The sequence below is a fragment of the Panulirus ornatus genome, chromosome 31 (genome assembly GCF_036320965.1).
Source record: "Panulirus ornatus isolate Po-2019 chromosome 31, ASM3632096v1, whole genome shotgun sequence".
NCBI classification, from domain to species: Eukaryota; Metazoa; Arthropoda; class Malacostraca; order Decapoda; family Palinuridae; genus Panulirus; species Panulirus ornatus.
The window spans coordinates 13,646,840-13,666,921 of record NC_092254.1 but is presented as its reverse complement, the minus strand read 5'-3'; the positions used below and the strand labels follow the sequence as shown (position 1 = coordinate 13,666,921).

At 38.8% G+C, this 20,082-nt stretch overlaps 2 protein-coding genes across 2 annotated transcripts in view; one reads left to right on the top strand and one right to left on the bottom strand.

The window, feature by feature from the left end:
• The first annotated feature begins 552 nt into the window (after positions 1-552).
• The window catches only part of LOC139758835 (reticulon-4-interacting protein 1 homolog, mitochondrial-like), a 399,554-nt gene continuing 380,024 nt past the window's right edge, over positions 553-20,082 (top strand). Inside the window, exon 1 of the mRNA XM_071680684.1 lies at positions 553-746. The gene's annotated coding sequence lies outside the window, so the exon portion shown is untranslated. The remainder of the gene's footprint in view (positions 747-20,082) is intronic.
• The window catches only part of LOC139758833 (uncharacterized), a 295,796-nt gene continuing 286,839 nt past the window's right edge, over positions 11,126-20,082 (bottom strand). Inside the window, exons 10-11 of the mRNA XM_071680680.1 lie at positions 18,022-18,277; positions 11,126-14,874 (exon numbers count right to left, since the gene is read on the bottom strand). Coding sequence (XP_071536781.1) covers positions 14,702-14,874; positions 18,022-18,277 — 429 coding nt within the window. The 3' untranslated portion in view covers positions 11,126-14,701. The remainder of the gene's footprint in view (positions 14,875-18,021; positions 18,278-20,082) is intronic.

Below are 20,082 nucleotides of genomic sequence, written 5' to 3'. Positions count from 1 at the left end.
ATTACCCGAATTACCATGTCTGATTCCCAAAGTCAAAAGCTTACTCAGTGTCGAGATATAAGCATTTATTATCATTTTAAGGCCTGGGTTTTCATTCCACGTGCGGAATATGTAAACCACAAGCGAAAAGATCCCATCGACGTATCAAATTACATCGAGAAAACGTCATTTTAGACTGAATAGAACATGTATTTTTTCATAAAAATGTTACGTCTTCAGATTTTTTTTACTCGTACCCTTTGGATCACACTCCCAAGTGTTAACAGCCACTGATTGCTTAGTTCCAAAGGTAACCGCGAAGCAAACACGAGAATGACATAAAGTGGCAGGCTTTTAAAAGCCAGATATGGAATCTTTCGGTATACTGAGAAAGCACCTAATACCTTTTATTTTGAATATTCACAAAAATTTATATGATAGAAGTTTTTTCCACTTACCCACATAACCATTCGATAATAGCTATTAATGCTGAAATAGTACGTCATATCCGCCTACCAATGACAGACCGAGACGGGCTCAGAGACGTGTTTCGTGAGGTCGAAAACAAATGTTTTCCTATCATTTTGTGGATTTTTCCCCTTCAGCTAAAGGGATTTAAACGGAAATCGTACCGTAAGTTAGTGGAACGTGTGAAGCATCTAACAGACTTATCACAGTGTGTTGGAATGAACTAATACTATGTTAACTATGAAAATTACGTGACCTATGGTATTACGTCGTGGACGAGGAACACTTCTTGCCCACAGGTAAGTGCTCGCTGATCGTTTTTGAATTGAATACAGCCCTCAATGCCCCCTCGTATGTATATAAACAGGCTTAAGTCTGTGCTTTGTTATAATCATGAACGCCTACGTAAGTCAGTCATCATGAATAATAGCACAGCATAAGGTTACCGCATACGTGTTGGCAAAAGTGACGTTTCGGGTTCACTTCACTGTTTTTCCCCAGAGGCGTCGTAGATCCGAAGCATCATAATTAGTGAAGCAAAAAGTTAATATTATGGATTTCTGATGCGTAGGAGTATCACATATGCATCATGGTGCTTAGGATAAAAAATATTTAGACGCACCTTGAGAATATTCCCCTTATTTTGTACACAGTAGATTAGGATCGGTCAAGCGATCACATGGGATGGTAGGCTCCCTTCCTTGAGCGAACAGCGTACGATAAACGTACTTAATGATTATAATCGATATATTACTGCAATTGTCTCAACACTTAGTACATCGGAAGGAAAAACAAATGCATATTTGTTTTCGTTTAATTGTTTCGTGTAATTACTAGAGTGGTTAATGAAACAACTCTGTCACTTTCACCTTCCTAAGACAGTGACTGTATTTGTGTAATCGAACAAAACTGTCTCGAATATTACTGTATTTTGTTTACGCTGTCAAATGTTACATATTTCATTCGAAACTGGTCGCCGGACTCGTCATATATCTATTGCTGTACAACAGCTATTTACAGTTTTACGACAATACTAATATTAGTGATTGAATTTTTCATATAACTCAAAAACGTCATTGTTTTATCGTCATTGTCTTGTCTTCGTATCCCCCACCCGCAACCACCTGCCAAATCCCTAGGTTAATAATGATTCTCCCCATAAAACTTAGTAATATCGTATTAACTTATAGTAACCCAGATATTAGGATTAACTCGAGCATAAACAGAACGCATTCACCTTTACTGTGCACAGGGTAGGGGAGAGGAATCATAGATATTGATCCGTCAGTTAGCAACATTTTCAGGACGGAATTCCCTATCTTAAACGTATCTTGTAACCAGATATGAGGACTTAAATATTTGCTTTGTTATATTTGAAAGCTTGTAATAATCATAGTATTACCATACGTGGCGTATAATGATATGGATATAGGGATGGTAGATATTGGACATTATCTGCAGATATTTTTCTCAGAAATCATTATTGCTGAGAGCGTGTAGTATGGGTGAGTATCAGTAATTATGAATACATTTATTGCATTCCAGTGGATGCAGGTAAGTGTTATATGTGGATGTCATATTTGCATTTATATACTTGGATATATACCCAGAATATTACTCGATCAGGTGATTTCCAATGATTTCCTGTAAAAGTAGCCTCTACAGACGTCTTGCCCATCTATTTAAGTCTGTTTTCAACTATGTCAGATTTTGTAAATATTGTTAATGATGTGTGAAGTGCTACTTCGAATGAACCATACCATTGTTTGATCTTTCATCCATTTTTCCCTGCCCACATTTGTCGATTCTTTACCGTGTTTGCATCACCGTGAACAATATAATGGAATATCAGCTACCGCTCGTAGATCAAATAGTTTAGTCCTCCCTGAGCCGTGCCGTTTAGTGATTCATTTGTTGCAGTCTTGAAGACAAGAGTAGAATGCGTGCGTGTCATCGCGAGCCAAAACAGGCACTTCCCAGACCTCAAAATGACAACTATTGAATCCCTCATTTAGTTCAGTATTTGTTTTCGTCTGTTGTTATACCCTTGTGTTGATTTGCACTTGAGACATATTCTGTTAAATCGAACTGGAAATTTACATGTAATGATATTTTCGAAGCAGTTGATTAGTGGCGTAAGTGCAAAGTATTATTTTGCGTGAATTTCTAATATGTACCTTATCATTGTGTAACTATGTAGTTATTACTATGACATGTAGTGGTACAAATCTTGATGGTATCATTTCATATAAAAGAAAGACTCTTTTGATAATTTTTGGTAAAGATGATCTCTATTGACATTGGTCACAACCAGAGGGTTGGGACATTGGTTAAAAGAGGGTAGGTACATGGGTCATAACCAGAGGGTAGGGTTCGGTGAGGCAAGAAATCTCTGGGATATATATATATATATATATATATATATATATATATATATATATATATATATATATATATATATATATTGTCTAGTTTATAGTTTGTAATATGAGCGTCAGTGGTAGCTTAATACTTGTTACTGTAGATGCGCTTACTTGGCGCTTGTAAAGTAACTTATGTTTAATAGTTTGTCAACCAGAAATCATCGACGCAAGTTTACGTATTTTCTAAAATTTCGTAGAATCAGTGGCAGCTACCTTGGAACATGCTGGAATGCATAGGTGGTCTGTAGTTGTTATTTCAGGTAAGTCAGAAGCGCCGACACGGTAGTGTCTTTGTTTAACGTCATTGTTTACTTGTCGTGGGCTTTGCCTAGTTTTCCTGGAGGAGGGCCAGTTTCCATGTCGTCTCTGTATTTCACTACAGTCACCCAGAGTATGTTTATTGTGGTGCGTACTGCCACGTCCTTCTTACTGGTTTCTACAGATGAAAGACAAAATGAGAAGTTGTCTGGGCTTCGTTGATCACGGGATTTATTTAGAATGGTGAAGGTTTTGTGCCTAACAAGTTGTTGCTGTAGAACTAAAGCTGATGGAATATTGTTCGGAAAGGTCTGGGCACAGTGGGTGTCAGAAACTCTTTAGGGATGTCTTAAAGACCACATCAGTATACTGTAGTATTACGTACACTTTGATGAGTGCTGGGGGAAAAGGGGTAGGGACAGGTGAGACCCATGTGGTATGCCACCAAGATATTATTACACCAGTGATCAAAAATGTTTTGAAACTGAGTTTCCTTTTACTAGAAATCATAAAAAAGGCAAACCATGAAATCACATATTTCGTTCAGAAAGCCATAATTAGTTTGACCGGAAAATCACACACACACACACACACACACACACACACACACACATATATATATATATATATATATATATATATATATATATATATATATATATATATATATATAATCATTAACGTTTGTAAAATCTTATCACTCAGGATTTTCGTACACCTAAAGGCGTTGGAAAGGGGAAGTTGGAGTTTCTCTCTCTCTCTCTCTCTCTCTCTCTCTCTCTCTCTCTCTCTCTCTCTCTCTCTCTCTCTCTCTCTCTCTCTCTCTCTCTCCTTCATGCCCACAAGTACACGGACGAAGATTTTTAGTTTATATCAAGAGAAGACTTTCAGGGATATCTAGGGTCAGGTACACACTATTGTTGCTGTTGTACGACATGTGAAGTACATTTGAATTGGTCTTACTGTACACACTTATCAGCTGAGTGCACATTATGCATTTGCATTTCATGCTTGTGCCTGTATCAGTTTCAAGTACAGCTTCCATTGCTTGCACATCATCCACTGTTTTTACCTTATCCTTCACTCATGCCGCATGTACATACTGTATGCACTATACGTATTGCATCGTATTCATTGCAAGTTTTGTATCCACTGCCGCTGCCGTATCATATATACTGCATTTTATTCACTAGTCTGTTTCCCTGGCGCTTCTTCGCTGAAGTAGGGGGTAACGAAGCTTTTTCCTGCAGGGCGGGGTAGCGCTAGGATAGATGAAGGCAAGCTAGTATGAATATGTACATGTGTATATATGTATATGTGTATTTATGTGTATGTATATGTATGAATATGTGTATATGTTGATATGTATATGTATGATCTATATCCATAACAGATTAAGGTTACTAAGATATTTTGAGCAGGACTGCCAATTATCCAGCACATCGGCCAAATATGCATTTTCGTGTGTGTTTGGCGTGCTGAGTACTGTAACATTATATTTATCAGCTGTGTGAAAACTGAAAGAAGTGTTGAGAAGTACCAGTAATGTGACAGTGCTCTACAAATCTGTTCAGTGGCATGGGCCTTTTAGGACAGTAGCTACTGCTGGTGCTGGAGCAGGAAGAGATAAGAGGCTAGAGTCCCATGATGCTGCTGGAAGTGTGCTGAGGAATTGTCTGTATCCCTCAGTGTAGCTGCAAAAGTACTGGGGGCATTGTCAGTGTCCTGTGGTGCTACTGCATGAGAGGCGTCTTCGTATGGTCCTTTGGTACTGCTGGAAGTGGATAGGAGTAAGGCATTGCTGAGATCGTGTGATCTTGCTTCAGGAGGGTAGACGTCTCATTAGGGATCTGTGTTGCTTTTGCAGGAAGGGTGTTGCAAAGGTCATGTGTTGCTGTAGGAGGGAGAAGACGTTACCAAGTTCCCAAATGCTGCTGCAGGAGGGAGGAGGTGTTGCCAAGGTCCCATATTGCAGCTGCAGGAGGAATGAGGCATTGCTGAGGTCCTGTGTTGCTTCAGTGGGGAGAGGGCATTGCCAAAGTCCCATGGTGTTGTTGAATTAGGGAGGAGATATGTTGCTGAGATCCCATGGTGCTCAGGAAGAAAACGTTGGGAAGGTCATTTATTGCTTCGGCGTAGGAGAGAGACAGTCTCTGGTGCTGCTGTAGGGAGAGGAGGCATTGCCAAGGTCTCATGCCGTTGCTGCAGGTGGAAGAGGCATTGCTAAGGTTCTAAGTTGCTGCTGCAGGAAACAGGAGGAGTTACCAAGGTCGTATAGTGCTTCTGTAGGAGGTAGGAAGCATAACCGAGGTCCGTGATGCCGCAGGAGGAAGCTGGCTGCTGCAGGAGTGAGGAGGTAATAGCCTGATCCCGTGGTGCTGCTTCAGGAGGGAGGAGTCATTGGTAACATCCCAGTGTGCTGCTGCAGGAGGGATGAGGCTCTGGTAAGGTCCTCTAGTGCTATTGTCACCCAGAGGGTTAACTACTTCGCCCTCGGGTTCGGTAGTATCACCCAGAAGGTTAACTACTTCGCCCTTAGGTTCGGTAGTGTCATCCAGGTTATACTTCGCCCTCGGGTTCGGTAGTGTCATCCAGAAGGTTAACTACTTCGCCCTCGGTAGTGTCACCCAGAAGGTTAACTACGTCGTCCTCGGGTTCGGTAGTGCCACCCAGAAGGTTAACTAGTTCGCCCTCGGGTTCGGTAGTATCACCCAGAAGGTTAACTACTTCGCCCTCAGGTTCGGTAGTGTCACCCAGGTTATACTTCGCCCTCGGGTTCGGTAGTGCCACCCAGAAGGTTAACTAGTTCGCCCTCGGGTTCAATAGCATCACCCAGAAGGTTAACTACTTCGCCCTCAGGTTCGGTAGTGTCACCCAGGTTATACTTCGCCCTCGGGTTCGGTAGTGTCATCCAGAAGGTTAACTACTTCGCCCTCGGTAGTGTCACCCAGAAGGTTAACTACGTCGCCCTCGGGTTCGGTAGTGCCACCCAGAAGGTTAACTAGTTCGCCCTCGGGTTCAATAGTATCACCCAGAAGGTTAACTACTTCGCCCTCAGGTTCGGTAATGTCACCCAGGTTATACTTCGCCCTCGGGTTCGGTAGTGCCACCCAGAAGGTTAACTACTTCGCCCTCGGTAGTGTCACCCAGAAGGTTAACTACTTCGCCCTCGGGTTCGGTAGTGTCACCCAGAAGGTTAACTACTTCGCCCTCGGATTCAGTAGTGTCACCCAGAAGCTTAACTACTTCTCCCTTGGGTTCAGTAGTGTCGCCCAGAAGGTTAACTATTTCGCCCTTGGGGTCGGTAGTGTCACTCTGATGTTCAACTACGTTTCCCTCTGGTTCGGTAGTGTCACCCTGAAGTTCATCTACGTCGTCCTCGGGTTCAGTAGTGTCACCTTGAAGGTTAACTACTTCGCCCTCGGGTTCAGTAGTGTCATCCTGATGTTCAACTACGTAGCCCTCGGGTTCAGTAATGTCACCTTGAAGTTCAACTACGTCGTCCTCAAGTTCAGTAGTGTCACCCTGAAGGTCGATTACCACCCGCCCTTGGGTCCGGCAGTGTTAGGGTCGTAGTTACAGGTGACCCTGGCCCTCAGCAACTTCCTGAAGGCCTTCGAGAGGCATCATACCGACAGCGCGACCACCATCACGGACCCTGTCAGGAGCAAAAGGACAGGAAGCCTCACCCCAAAGAGCAGTACTACCCGGAGCCACTACACGTACCCTATGGACACCTCTGGCATGGGTGCCAGCTCCCGCAGGGACCTGTTGCTCCTGAACAGACACAGGGCCTTCCCTAGAGGATTGATGTATGGGTACTGCAGGTCTAGAGGCTCCTCAACTGTGAGCTACAAGGGCGAAGGGTTCAGCTGTCCCAAGAGAGGCAGCTTGATACTGTAGGACCTCACATGCCTGGTCTGGAGGATGTCCACCAGCCTGGACTGGTAACTGCCGAGCAACATGCTGATCAACGTCAGGAGGAGAAAGCAGAAGCATGGCACAAACAACAATGCTGCTATCATGATATGGGTCATCCTATTAATCTTTATGTTACTCTTCATTTTCTTAAGAAAAAAAAAAGGAGAGAAAGTGTTGCTGATATCTCATGGTACTGTTGTTAGAGGTTTTGGGCTTTTCCAAGATCATGGTGCTGTTGGAAGGTGGAAGAGATATTGCCAAGGTCCCTTGTTGCTGACACAGAAGATAGTTGGAGTTGCAAAGATCCTGTGTTTCTATGGCAAGAAGGTGTTACTCAGGTCCCATGTTGATGCTGCAGGAGGGAGAAAGCATTGTCAAGATCCCTAGTTGCTGCAGCAGGCAGGAAGGAACATTGCCAAGGTTCTGTGATGCTGCTACAGGAGTGAAGAGGCATTGATGATCTTCCAATGATATTGCTTTAGGAAGTAAATGACATTGCTGAGATCCCACAGTGCTGCTGCTGGAAGCTTTGCTGAGGTACAGGAGGGCAGAGGCATTGTTAAGGTCTGGTGGACCTTTATTGAAGTCCTCTAATGCTGCTTCAGGAGGGAGGAAGTGTTGCAGAGGTCCCATGATGTTACTGCAGGAGAGAGGTAATGATTTTCATAAGGTGCATGTAGGAGCAAGGAGAGGTAGGAATCACATGATACTGTAGCTGAAAGAGGTGCTGCTGGGGTTCCATTGGTAACAGAGTTGTGGGCAACGTGATATCCATAATTCAAGTACGGCATAGAATGATGTGGACACCGCAGCCTCTGGTTTTTATAACAAAGTTCTCTCATGATCTCTTGGCACAAAAGTCACTCACTCAGTCTGGGTTTGTGTAAGCAAGACATAGTTTTAAGCACCATTGCTTTTCCCATCTATGTAAAAGCATGGCTATGAGCAAGAAGGATTTAAGGGCAATGCAGGGATTACATCATTAGAGTTTCTTCAAATCTTTAAATGTCAATATGATTACCTATGGGATTCAGGGATCCCAGGTAGCCTATGTGATTTTCCTAGCTTATATCAGAGACTACTGCGTTTTGTTAACAAGCCAAGATCATTCTGCTAATAACATAGTTTTTGATTCTGTCTTTAGTCTTGAGTACCTCATTATTCATTGCAGTTCACAGATGGACACATTTTGTTCCTCTTCCTGGTTTGCCACCAAATAGATATATGATGAAACAGATTGTACTTTATTTTGATATTTCATTTCTTAGGATTTGTTCATACCATCTAACAACTTCAGATGGAGTGGTTACCTCTAATTTGTAGTGGAGAATAAACTGACGACATAGCTTTTTTTCATACATGCAGTACAGTAGTCTGCACCAGGAACAGATAAAGAACATCCTCAGTTGCTTACATCCACTCACTGGCCATCTTGTGTAACACAGAAAAACCAGAGCTTTCTATCCACATCTCCACATACCTTTCCATGGTTTCTCTTGATCACTACATACTTGTCAGAGTGCTGAGGATAAAGGGAATGGATGAATTGGAGTATCTTTTTTATCTTTCTGCACAAGTGCTGCTCCCTACTTTCAGAGCAAACTATATAGGACTCAAAATCTTATGCGAACACTTTAGTTAAAGCCCATCTCTTCACCATCTATCATTGAAGCAGCTTCAAAGTTTTTGATGATAATTTAATTATCATGTGTGTAAAGCTCCCAAACTGCTTAACGGCATTTGTACCAAATCACTTCAATTTGCTTTGACCCTTACAAGCCTAACACCTTCCAGTACATTCAGGCCCTGATCCTTCAAAGCATCTTTCACACCCATCCTTCCACCTTCTCCTTGCTTTTCCCCTTTTTCGTCTTCCCTTCACTTCTGACATTTATATTTATTCCCTCTTAGTCATCCTCTCTTCACTCATCCTTTCCATAAATCCAAGTCATTTTGGCACACCCTTCCCAGCTCTCTTATACATACCCCTCTTATTTCCACACATCTTTCTAACCCTGTCATTTCTTATCTAATCAACCCTCCTCACACATATTGTCCTGAAACATTCAGTTTCCAGCACATCCACCCTCTTCTTTACATTCTCGTCTGAGGCTCATCCCCCACATCCGTACAACACCAGTGGGGTTACTGACCATCAGTCACCCATCCTTCCTCTTCCTATACAGTGTGTCCTGGACATTTATCCCTTCAGCTACCCACTTCAGCTCCCATGGTTCCATTCACTGTCATGTTAACTTCCAGTTACTTCCAAGTTCTCTCCTTTCAAACTTGCACTGCTAGACATAATACACTTGCTTTTATTCACATTACTTTCAACTCTGCTTTCACATATTCCCAAATTTTGACACTATACTCTGTAGTTTCTCACTCAGATCTCCCACCATCATTATGTCATCAGCAAAAAATTACTGACTCATTGTCTATATCCCTCCACCTCCAGCAGACAGCATACCTGCCCAAAACCCTTGATTCTCCTCCCTAACCAGGCCATCCAGAATCAAATTAAACAGCCTTAGTGGCATCACTCACCTCTGATGCAGACCCATCCTCACTTGGAAACACTTGCCTTCTTTTTTCCTACTTGCACATATGCCTTATTTTCCTAATAGAAACTCATCTCTACCTCTGGCAGCTTTTCATCCCACCCCATATATTCATAACACCTTCCACTGAACATCTATGTCAGCCCTGTCCTGTGCTTTCTCTAGATCTATAGAACACCTGCTCCACACATCCTCTAACAGTCCTTAAACCACATTTTTCTTTCCCATTCTGAAACTCTGTGCATGCCACCACTCTCTCGTACCATTCTCCCACACAACCTGCCAACTATGCATGACAAACATATCTTTGTAATTTGAATGCTCAAATTTGTCCCACTTGCCTTTATGAAATGGGACTTTACTGGTATTTTGCCATTAAAGAAATTGAAATTTCTTACTATTTCAACTGCAATCCCATTCTCTCCAGCTGCTTTGCCTCACTCCATCTCATGCAGTGTTTTCATGACTTCTTTTTTCTTTTCACCAAACTGCTGTCCGTGTGACTCACTTCAATACCTCCAAACACAAAGCATCTAAATCATTCAAAGACCCTTCAAAATACTCACTACATCTCGCCTTCATCATATTTCTACCTGTTACCACTCCCCTATTTGTCCCCTTCATTAATATTCCTATTTGTTCTCATGTTATTAACCTTTCCAAAACTTATTCTTTTGGAAGTTTGGTGATTCTCTTTCACCTCAACTCTCATTTGCTCTATTTTTCACTTCATATACTCTCCCCTTGACCCTACCACTTTCTTTTGAATATTAACCAATCACTTCCTCTCCTTGCAAGTAATGCCTGTACACCTCTCACTTCTCTTTTATCAGCAACTTAACTCATCCTGCCATTCACTACTTCTATCCTTCCACTTTCTGCTTGCCACACAATTCTCTTGTACGTGTAAGTAATGCATCCCTAAACTTCTCTCATTTTTCCACTATCTTGGTTGTATTTACACTCATCTTTTGCCATTTTGTGCTCAGTCCTGTATGCACAGGTAGGATTTCCTGGTGCATTGAAAGTTAGTTGAATTACTAATTATATCATAGAAGAGTAGCAGTAAGAAGTAATGATCCAAGACTGCATGTAATGCCAAAAAGATCTTGTATAGTGCAAGAATGTAAATGCTGAAGAAAAGGGGAAATCTTCAGGGATATATTTTTTATCACTTTTTAACCCCTGTATTTTCACTGAGTGACTGTACACTCATGATGTACAGAATATTTCTTTACAAATAGGGTAAGTGAAAACTGGAATAAACTATCAGCTTATGTCATAAATGGCAAAATAAGACTCATTTATCAGCAAACTAGATGAATATTTCTAGTTGATTATCAGCTATGTAGAAATGGACACTCTTTATGTTCAGTGGCTAACATTATTACAGGCCAGTAGGTCTTTTGTTATGTCTGCTCATCAGGTAACCTTGTTGTAGGACAGTAGATCTTCTGTTACCTCTTTATGTATGAATCTGCATTGATGTTCAGTTTAATAAAATCACAAAAATCTAACAATTACATTTATTTCCATTGTTGGTACAAAGATAATATTCTCACCTGTAACAACCTTTGTCACACAGAGTGGCACTTGCAGTGGCATATTGGCACCTACACTTTTCTTGCACACAGCTTGGTAATTTTTGAAGTCTTGCATGATAACCACATTTACATTTGGTGCTAAACATGAAGACTTTAAACAGTATATGCTCTTATATATTTGTTAGGAATAATTATTTCACTAACATTGTACAATTTTATGATAAATTTGGATTTACTTAAAAAATGTGTCTGTGTGAAGAGAAGGTGCAGGCCCATCATGCAGCTTATAAAGGAATGGATCTTTCTATGTCTAAACCAGTGGAAGAAATCTTCTACATCTTGACAGAGGTTATATTTTTGAAGATTCCTTCGTTGTTCATTAAAGGAACGTGATCCTTTGTCCTTTCAGTGTTGGTGACTTGGGTAAGGGACAAGAAAATAGATATGTAAACCATATTAAATAAATTACTGTTTATAAAACATTTGTAATATAAGTAAAGAATTAAGAATTCAACACTGTTCAGTTTGCTAAATTTAGTAATCACCCAGTACATTAAACTGCTTTATCATGTGAGCCAAGAAGCAGTTACAGAAAATCTCAACTGTTCAAGGGCATGGCTTTGAATTTATTAACAGAACCAAATTATATGAATAAAAATCATATTTTCATACACTTTTCAAGAATATTACCCACATAAATAATATATATATTACAAGTAACAAAACTGATAACCCAAATAATCAGCACTGAATGCACTGGTAAATGTTAGGATAAAAGAATAGCAAAGATATCCAAATAATATATATTTTTTTATATATATATATATATACTCTTCTTATATTGAGACAAATAAATTAAATACACCATTGTTTAAAACAATAATAGAAAAAATAATAACTAACTTTATTACAAGGGCTATGAGATCAGATATATCTCTTGTCTTTGGTATAATGAGAGTTCCGTATCATTCAAAAATGCAGAAAATCCAGTTCACATTGCCCCATGGGTGAGCTCCAACAGCAGTTGCTTGCCATCATATTTACAACAGTTTCTTGCAATCAGATCCTCATTTCATGTGGACAAGTGCTTTAAATCCTACTTAACTGCATCAGTGAATGGCAGTTTCAACAGATAACTAACCATCATGTTGATCTTATAACAAAAGTGTACATAAAGAAAAACTGACTATGCTGCATGATAACTTCATGATACCTCTGTTAAAGAAAAAAGTCAAGATTTAGAACAAATATAATAAAGCTGGCAGTCACTGTTGACCCACTTGATTCATGTTTATACAGAACTGTACAATATTCCTTTGTATCTTATGTAGGAACAAAGTTTTTAAGTAAATATTATTGGCTGTTTTTATGAATTGAAGGTTTAATACGAAGATGCAAAAGGCTCTACAACAAATATAATTTAATCATCTTTCAATTCAATGAATTATTAAGAGACTGAAGTAGAATGGTAATCTATAGAAATGACTAGATACAGAGGTCCTTTAGTACAGTGTAAAAGTTCAGAGAAAAAATTTACTTGCACATCTGATTTCAGCCAAAAATTGAATGAAACTTTTCATTCTATATCTTCAGACATATATGTTTAAGAAACAAACTGTAAAACAGTGATTTAGGTATCGGTAATTATTTACACCACTCTTGCTGAAAACAGTTTACTGTGTATTCCATAAAAGATTTAAAGAGATTTAAGTATATGACAATAATCAAAATGAGGTGGAGAAATACACAGAAAATACTTATATTTCCATTCATGGACAGTTTGAACCTTTTGATGAATGTTTTAAAGAGCACATTAAGAAAAAATAAAGGAAACAAAAATTGAGCAGAGGAGGGGTAGCAGATGCATCCTATGATGGCAAGAAATAAATATATAAATTGTGTCTGTACAGGTTATTTTATCTTCATCTACAAATACAATATCAATTTACTGGAACTTAGAACCTAGGACTGTTTACTGTTGATTTGCTGTTGATATGCTGGAGTGGAGTGAGCTAGCACATAATAATTTGGTGCCCTATCATGTTAAACAGTGAAAGCATAACAAACTAAAACTTTTTTCTCACAGCATCAAACAATGAAAGCATGACTAACATAAACTTTACATTCCAGTATAGCAAATCTATATAAAACAAAATTCACAAAGCTGGACGCCCAGATTTGAATGACATATATTTCGCATGGTATTCTATGGCATACATACACATCCTACACAGGACATCATACATTTCTTAGTCTTTACTGGGGCTCTACTTATATACATCTACACAGATACATTCAGAGTGTAGAGACTTCAGTTTAGGCATCAACATAAACATGGTAACTTATACATTCTCACTTACATTATAACCAAGCAACTTTTATAAATTATATATGTCCTTGATAACTGTTTTGTGAGTCTCAAAGTTTGAACTATTACTTCAAGAATTTGCACTTTCTCTTTATCTAAAGCAATAGCTATTGTGATAATAGTATATATGATCCTAGGTCAAATTCAATTTGATCTACTATTTGGTAAATGTATGGAGAAAAGAAGTCCTATATAGACTTGTAAACACAACAATAGCCAAAAGAGCCTACCCATTAAAAATGGTATTCATGTTTAAAAAAAATCGTGGATAAGTACAACAAAATCTAATTTAAGCTCTTTTTCACCATCTTTCCCTTTTCAACAAGATGTCATAATACACTTTTGGGATTCTTATGACGGAGAGCATATTCCATAACTTCTGTAAAAGTCACAGTAATTTATGAAATGATCTATTCTACTTATCTTTTTGCCACTTTTGTTCCTATGCAAAATCCCACTATACTGTACACTGACTGGGTCTTGTTTCAGAGATGAGTTCAGGTCAATTAATACACATACAAAGATTTACCAACAGTTCATGCTCCAATACTGACTATTATTTCAATACTGACTATTATTTCAGTCTTATGTTTTCTTTACAATTTTTGATCTGTACAGAAATTTATTTGCCTTTTACTAAAGAGTTAATGAAACAGTACTATTTGTTCATCTGTTGTTTGCATCATCAGCTGTCAGTACATTGTTCAAGTACTGATTCACTTGAGTACATCTGCTGAAAAAGACCCATTTTTAAGGTGAAGAGGCACTTCCATAGTAAACTTCACAAAAGTTCTCTAGAGAATTCTAAGCAATATAATTTTCCACAATGGTGGGAACAGAAAACTCTGCTAATTGCCTGAAAAATTTCAAGGCAATACAAAGAACCTAATAACTCTCTATTTGTTTATGATTTATACAGTGACTGGACATGTAGGACAGCACCAGTAATTTTCACATTCATGCTTTTACCTTACAGACTTGAGTAATTGAGACAAATGTTTATAAATAAATATTCTTACTACTATTTTCATAAAACACTGAAATTGTACCATATACATCTTAAAGTGAGCAGCAATAAGACAACCATTAAGACCAGCAAATTCACATATACATGTTCATCCATTGTATATACACAACAGGGTCTTCACATTTATACATTCAAACTTTGGATAAACACTACGGACTCTGCTGATGGATCAGTAAATTTTCCAGTTCATCAGCAGACCTTAGCAGAAAGGCAGCAGACTCCCGGTAACCAGTAATGAGTTGTCGAACTGCTGCCACCTCTACTGCATTGAGCGTTGGCCGTGTGGGTTTAGACGTTCCCTTGACACTCAAATCTGTTGGTCCTGGTGAAAGGGATAATTCATTAGATACACTAAGATGAAAGAATGTCTTGATTAAGACTGAAAACTATTATAACATCAAAGACATCATTTTTTATTAAAATTTTTTTTTTAGGAGGTTTGAATGTTTAGAAATGGATACGAAACCCTTAACAAAGTATTTTATATGAAACAAGCAAGACATTGTCAACCTGCCAGCTTTCTAATCTTTGTAAATAATTTCTTAAGGTCTGAGTGTGTGAGATGTAGGGTGCAAATTGTTTTGGGTTTGTTTGCGAGCTTTTAAAACCTAACACAAGTAGACACAGCCTCTTAGATGTTGGGTTATTAACCACAATAATGAGAATAAAAATTATCTGGCAAAAGTTATGTGGAGACACTAGCTGTATGTGATGTGATTATATTCTCAATGAAAGTACATCAGTAACTCTGCCAATTGGTATCTACATTAACAACAGCTTTCCTGATTTCATTGTCCACAAGAACATCCTTATTAGTCTGTAGAACTGCACTGACATCAAGAATGTCACTCTCAACTAAACAAAGGCCCAATTCATGCACATTAGCCTCAGTTCCAACCTTATTCCACCTTCTGTCTCACTAGAGCCTTGTACCCAAATGACTGTTTAGTTAACCAAGCTTCTCAGTGTCTCCTTGGATGATAAAGTAATTCGAACTGGAAGGGCCATATCTGTACCATCACGAAATGCTCCAGCTATCATCATTAAATTTTCGTAGACACGAGACAGTCTTACTCTTTGCTCCTTCACTCAGGAGTAATGCAACCCTCTTTCTTTTCAAACTCACATGCTTTCCCTGCTTAGCCCAACAGTACAGAAAAATAATCTTGGGTCCTTCTCATATCACCTATTGAGAAGTGCTCAACACAAAATTCCTCCTGACTCTCCCCAGCCATCACCTGGACATCATTACACAATTTGGGAAGAAGCTACTGTACCATACCATCCTCACCACCACCACCACCACCATTACCAATAATAGGAGATTCCCTAATAAGAAGTAGTTCAGCAAAATAACTGCATAAAGCCCATCTGAGCTTGCATAGCCTGCTATAGGAGATGGGGAACCATGAGAAGAAGCCTCCTTCCTCATAATTACTGTTAGGTAATTACAAGAGCAACTCCACCCCAACCAGTTACTCTCACCCCAAAATTTGTGTTAAGGCTGTCCAAGTTACTTACTCCATTTTATAGCTTCACTCTCTTTTTATTTCTTCTTTATATTTTCAACCTCTGGGCTCCAATTTCAATAAATAAACAGTGCATTATAAATGACATGAATGGTGAATGTCAGTGTATGAGATCATTTCTTTATCTCATCCTGGCTTTACCTTTCCATACAGTGTATATTTTCTCAGCAGTTTCTGCTTTTGGGCTGAAGTTAATTCAATAAATTGTTAACCTTAAGCTTAAGCAGTGGCCAACATCACCTATGTTCTCTTAGAGCACAATGGCTGACATCAATTGATGTTCTAAATTTTACCAGCCTTTGATTATATATTAATGTGACTTATTGTTCTATTAGTAGCCTACAGAGGTCTCTTTCATAACTAAGAAGGCATGGGAAAAAAATGCTGTGATCTTCAGTTTTCCTACAACCACCATTAGAAGTGCACTGTTCCTTTCAAGGATTCATGTGTTTCTTGGTTCTTTTGTTATAAATGACTTGACAGTTGATGCTTTTCATCAAAGTTTTCATGAAACAAGTCAATTTTTTTTCCTCTGAACAGGCACTGCTTCACTTTTGGTATATTGCTTCAGTCTGCTGCAGAATGTTGTTAATTAATGTAAAAGTAGGTACAACCTGCTGAGAAATTGAGAAAACTTGCAAATTTTTCTTAGTAGCTGAGATTATCTTATTTTCAATGTTACTTGAAAATGTGTAGCTTTTGTGGTTCTGTGATTCAGTCACAGGGTTTGGTTACTGAGTGTACCTCTGGTAGATTGCCTGAGTCTATATCATTGGTAGATTGCCTGAGTCTATATCATTGATAGATTGTTTGACTTTCTCAAAAAAAAATGTGGTTGACTTAAGCAAAACTAATTGAAACTGACAGCAATCAATAGACCCTTTGAAAACCTCACCTCACATTCCCAAACAGCTGACATTTGCTTTTTTTAATATCATCCAAAAAGACATACCTGTTTTGGTTTTGTTTTACTGTAGTTGCATGTATGTTTGTTCGCAAACTTTGCTTGCATTCAGCCATAAACAAACCATGTGAAATGCTCATTTGTAACATATGGCAAAATTATTACCCATTTGTAAGCTGATTATGCAGTTTGTCCAAGAAAAAGTATTTCATGTTAACAAAGCTTCTGCACTGCTAAAGCTGTTACAGACACAAAGTTGGTCAGTGAGTTTATCAGGCAGAGCCTAAGCCACACTCTTCACACCCTTTCTCTGTTTGGGTAGCATTGCCTAGTCACAGTTTGCATGGTATCTCACTTGAACGATGTCCTGTGCTCTGCTTTGGTGTGAAAGAGAAGGACAGTGTACAGTTTTTTCTTTTTCATTTTTTTGTTTCTAGTATATTAACAGTTCTACATATAAAAATCAAATAATTCTACATTATTACAGGAAACACATACTGTAAGAAACTGCATTGGATTCTGTCTTTACCACTGTGTCAACCAATGTAAAATTACCTTTAAATTTCAATTATTGACAGAAGCACCCATTATTTCACAGGTTCATTTACTCAGAGAAGGTGATAAATAATTTTGCATGATACATAAACAAAAATAATCCCATAAATGTTACAGGAAAGAGATAATAGATGGGTGTGTTAATACTTCTGACCATAAACTGCATAAGGGGTTCTGGCTGTGTGGATGAGTTGTTGTGATGAGATAGATGGTCTGGGAAATAGGAGCGTTGTTACATTGCAGCCTACACTCTTGGCTGGCACAAGGTTAATGTTAATGTGATGGACTCTTGTGATAACTAGTTATTGTAGAACATAAAACATTTCTGACAACAGAAACAAATACCATTGCAAGAATGATGACTAGAAGTTTGGACAGTAAATATCTGATGTCATTTTGAGTTTAACTAATATATATATCTGGTATGAATGTACTAAACATTAGATACCTAGGGTTCACAGTAGAATGCAGTATATCTTACCATTTGATAACATGGGTGCGGAGGTAGTGGCCAAGAGAGGGGTAAGACCTGGTTGGGTATGTACTGTTGACCCTGTAAGTGAGGTCACTTTTTGGAAACTTTGTTGGAATGATGACTGGAACATAGAAGATCCATTCATTACTTTTGAATCTGCCATGGGTCGCTCTAGGGCTTTAGCAAGGGCAGACGCATGTGGTGCATTTGATTCTGTCTTTACCACTGTGTCAACCAATGCCAGAGGCTTGTCAGATCCCACCTGAAAAAAAAAAATTATATAATACGTTTTATCTGATATTTTTATACTTTTTTTATGAATTCCTGACATGCATATCTTGAGAAATAAAAGACATAGGACCAAGCAAGTCTGTAGGTTTACACACACATGTTGAATCAAAGTTCTTGTACATGGGAGCTACATTTAAAGCATGACATCCGTTTTGATTATCTATATTAACTAGAAAAAGCATTTGCATGTATAACAAATTGTTTTAACAACCCATCTTCAAGAACAAAATACATTAGACCACGTGGGTGTCCTTAATATTTTTTATTCCTCTGTCCAGTCAGTCTATGTACAGAAGTTGAATGAGAGTTCTAATACATGGAAGCTATATTTAAAGATTAATGTCCATTTTGAATAGTAAGATTTAAATAGAAAAAAAGATTTTCATGTGCAATAAACAGATTTCCAGTCCATCTTATTGAAGTAATATATCGTCTACATCAGAGTGAAGAATCACTCCTATAAGGTATCTTTCTGTTTTAGCCTTTATGAGTTAAGTTCAGGTATATTTCTAGCTCAGCCAAGTACAGCCAACTAGTTTTTACCATTATCTTATCAATTTGCTGGTATTGGTGCAAAGTACATGGTTTTTATTTTTCACTGAAGTCATCTACAACAGACGTGCACAATCACAATGCGTGAGCAAACACTTTTTGTTCTTAAATTTCATCACAGGTAGTTTTATGATTATTTTTTTAACAATTTTTTCCAAGTACTAATACAGTACTTGTAATTCAGCACATTTTTGAAGACTGCTTAAACTTAGTAAGAGACAAAGTACTAGAAGCTTGCATATGAGTTTGCTGTCTTGGACTGCCTAAGCTCTGGCCACAATTTCTTTAACATGGTAAGCATGAGTTGTTGGAAGCATTTAAAGTGTAATTAGCCACTATCTCTGGAATGTGTGATAATGAAATCCCACCCACAGCCATGTTAAGGTCAGTCTTTGTCACGCCGGTGCTGTGTAAGACTTGTATGCTTATTATGCTAACTCGAGTGAGTGACTGACTACTCCAGCTAATCATTCGTTAGGAGCTGTCATTTGAGATCACAAGGTCAGGGTCTCACTAATACAAGACTTGAGATCAGAGATTTCAGCTTTCAACTTTAATGACGGTAATCCGTCCGTCTTGTGTCTAATCAGTCAGAGATTGTGTACCCGTCTGTTCTCTCCAACCAGTCTGAAAGCTTGTGCAACTCCAAGAACCACCTTCCTGACCTGATCCAGCCACCCCTTATATGCCCGGGCATCACCCACTAACTCTAGCCGAAGCTTCGAAAAACCTGAGAGCGAAGCATCAGCAACAATGTGTCTGCCTCAACTCCTGCACCTTTGCCAGCACCACATGACTCTTGCCAAGCCTTCCTCTATCATCTCGTCTTCACTTAATCTCACCTTACCATAATCCTGCACCTCCACCTGCATCTTGCTTTGGGCTACATAACCTCTGCGCATTACCAGATATAGCAGTATTGTTACAGTTGTTTCTAAACCCATCTGTACCCTGTACACTCTAAGATTATGAAATAGGACTAGGTCAGTAAATAGCATAAGAATGTTTTTCAAGAAACAGCAGTAGGCCTTCACCACAGCTCCCTGCCAGTATATGGGCAGATGCTAATACAATGGTGGGGGTCTGGAAAACAAAATTCTCACAAGAATATTTGCATTAAAAATGAAGTACAACTTTTATTAAAACTGGGCCGTTATTCTGATGGGAGGTGGGTTCGTTTGTTTAAAGAACATGCATACTCTCAAAAATCCTCTTCAGATTTAT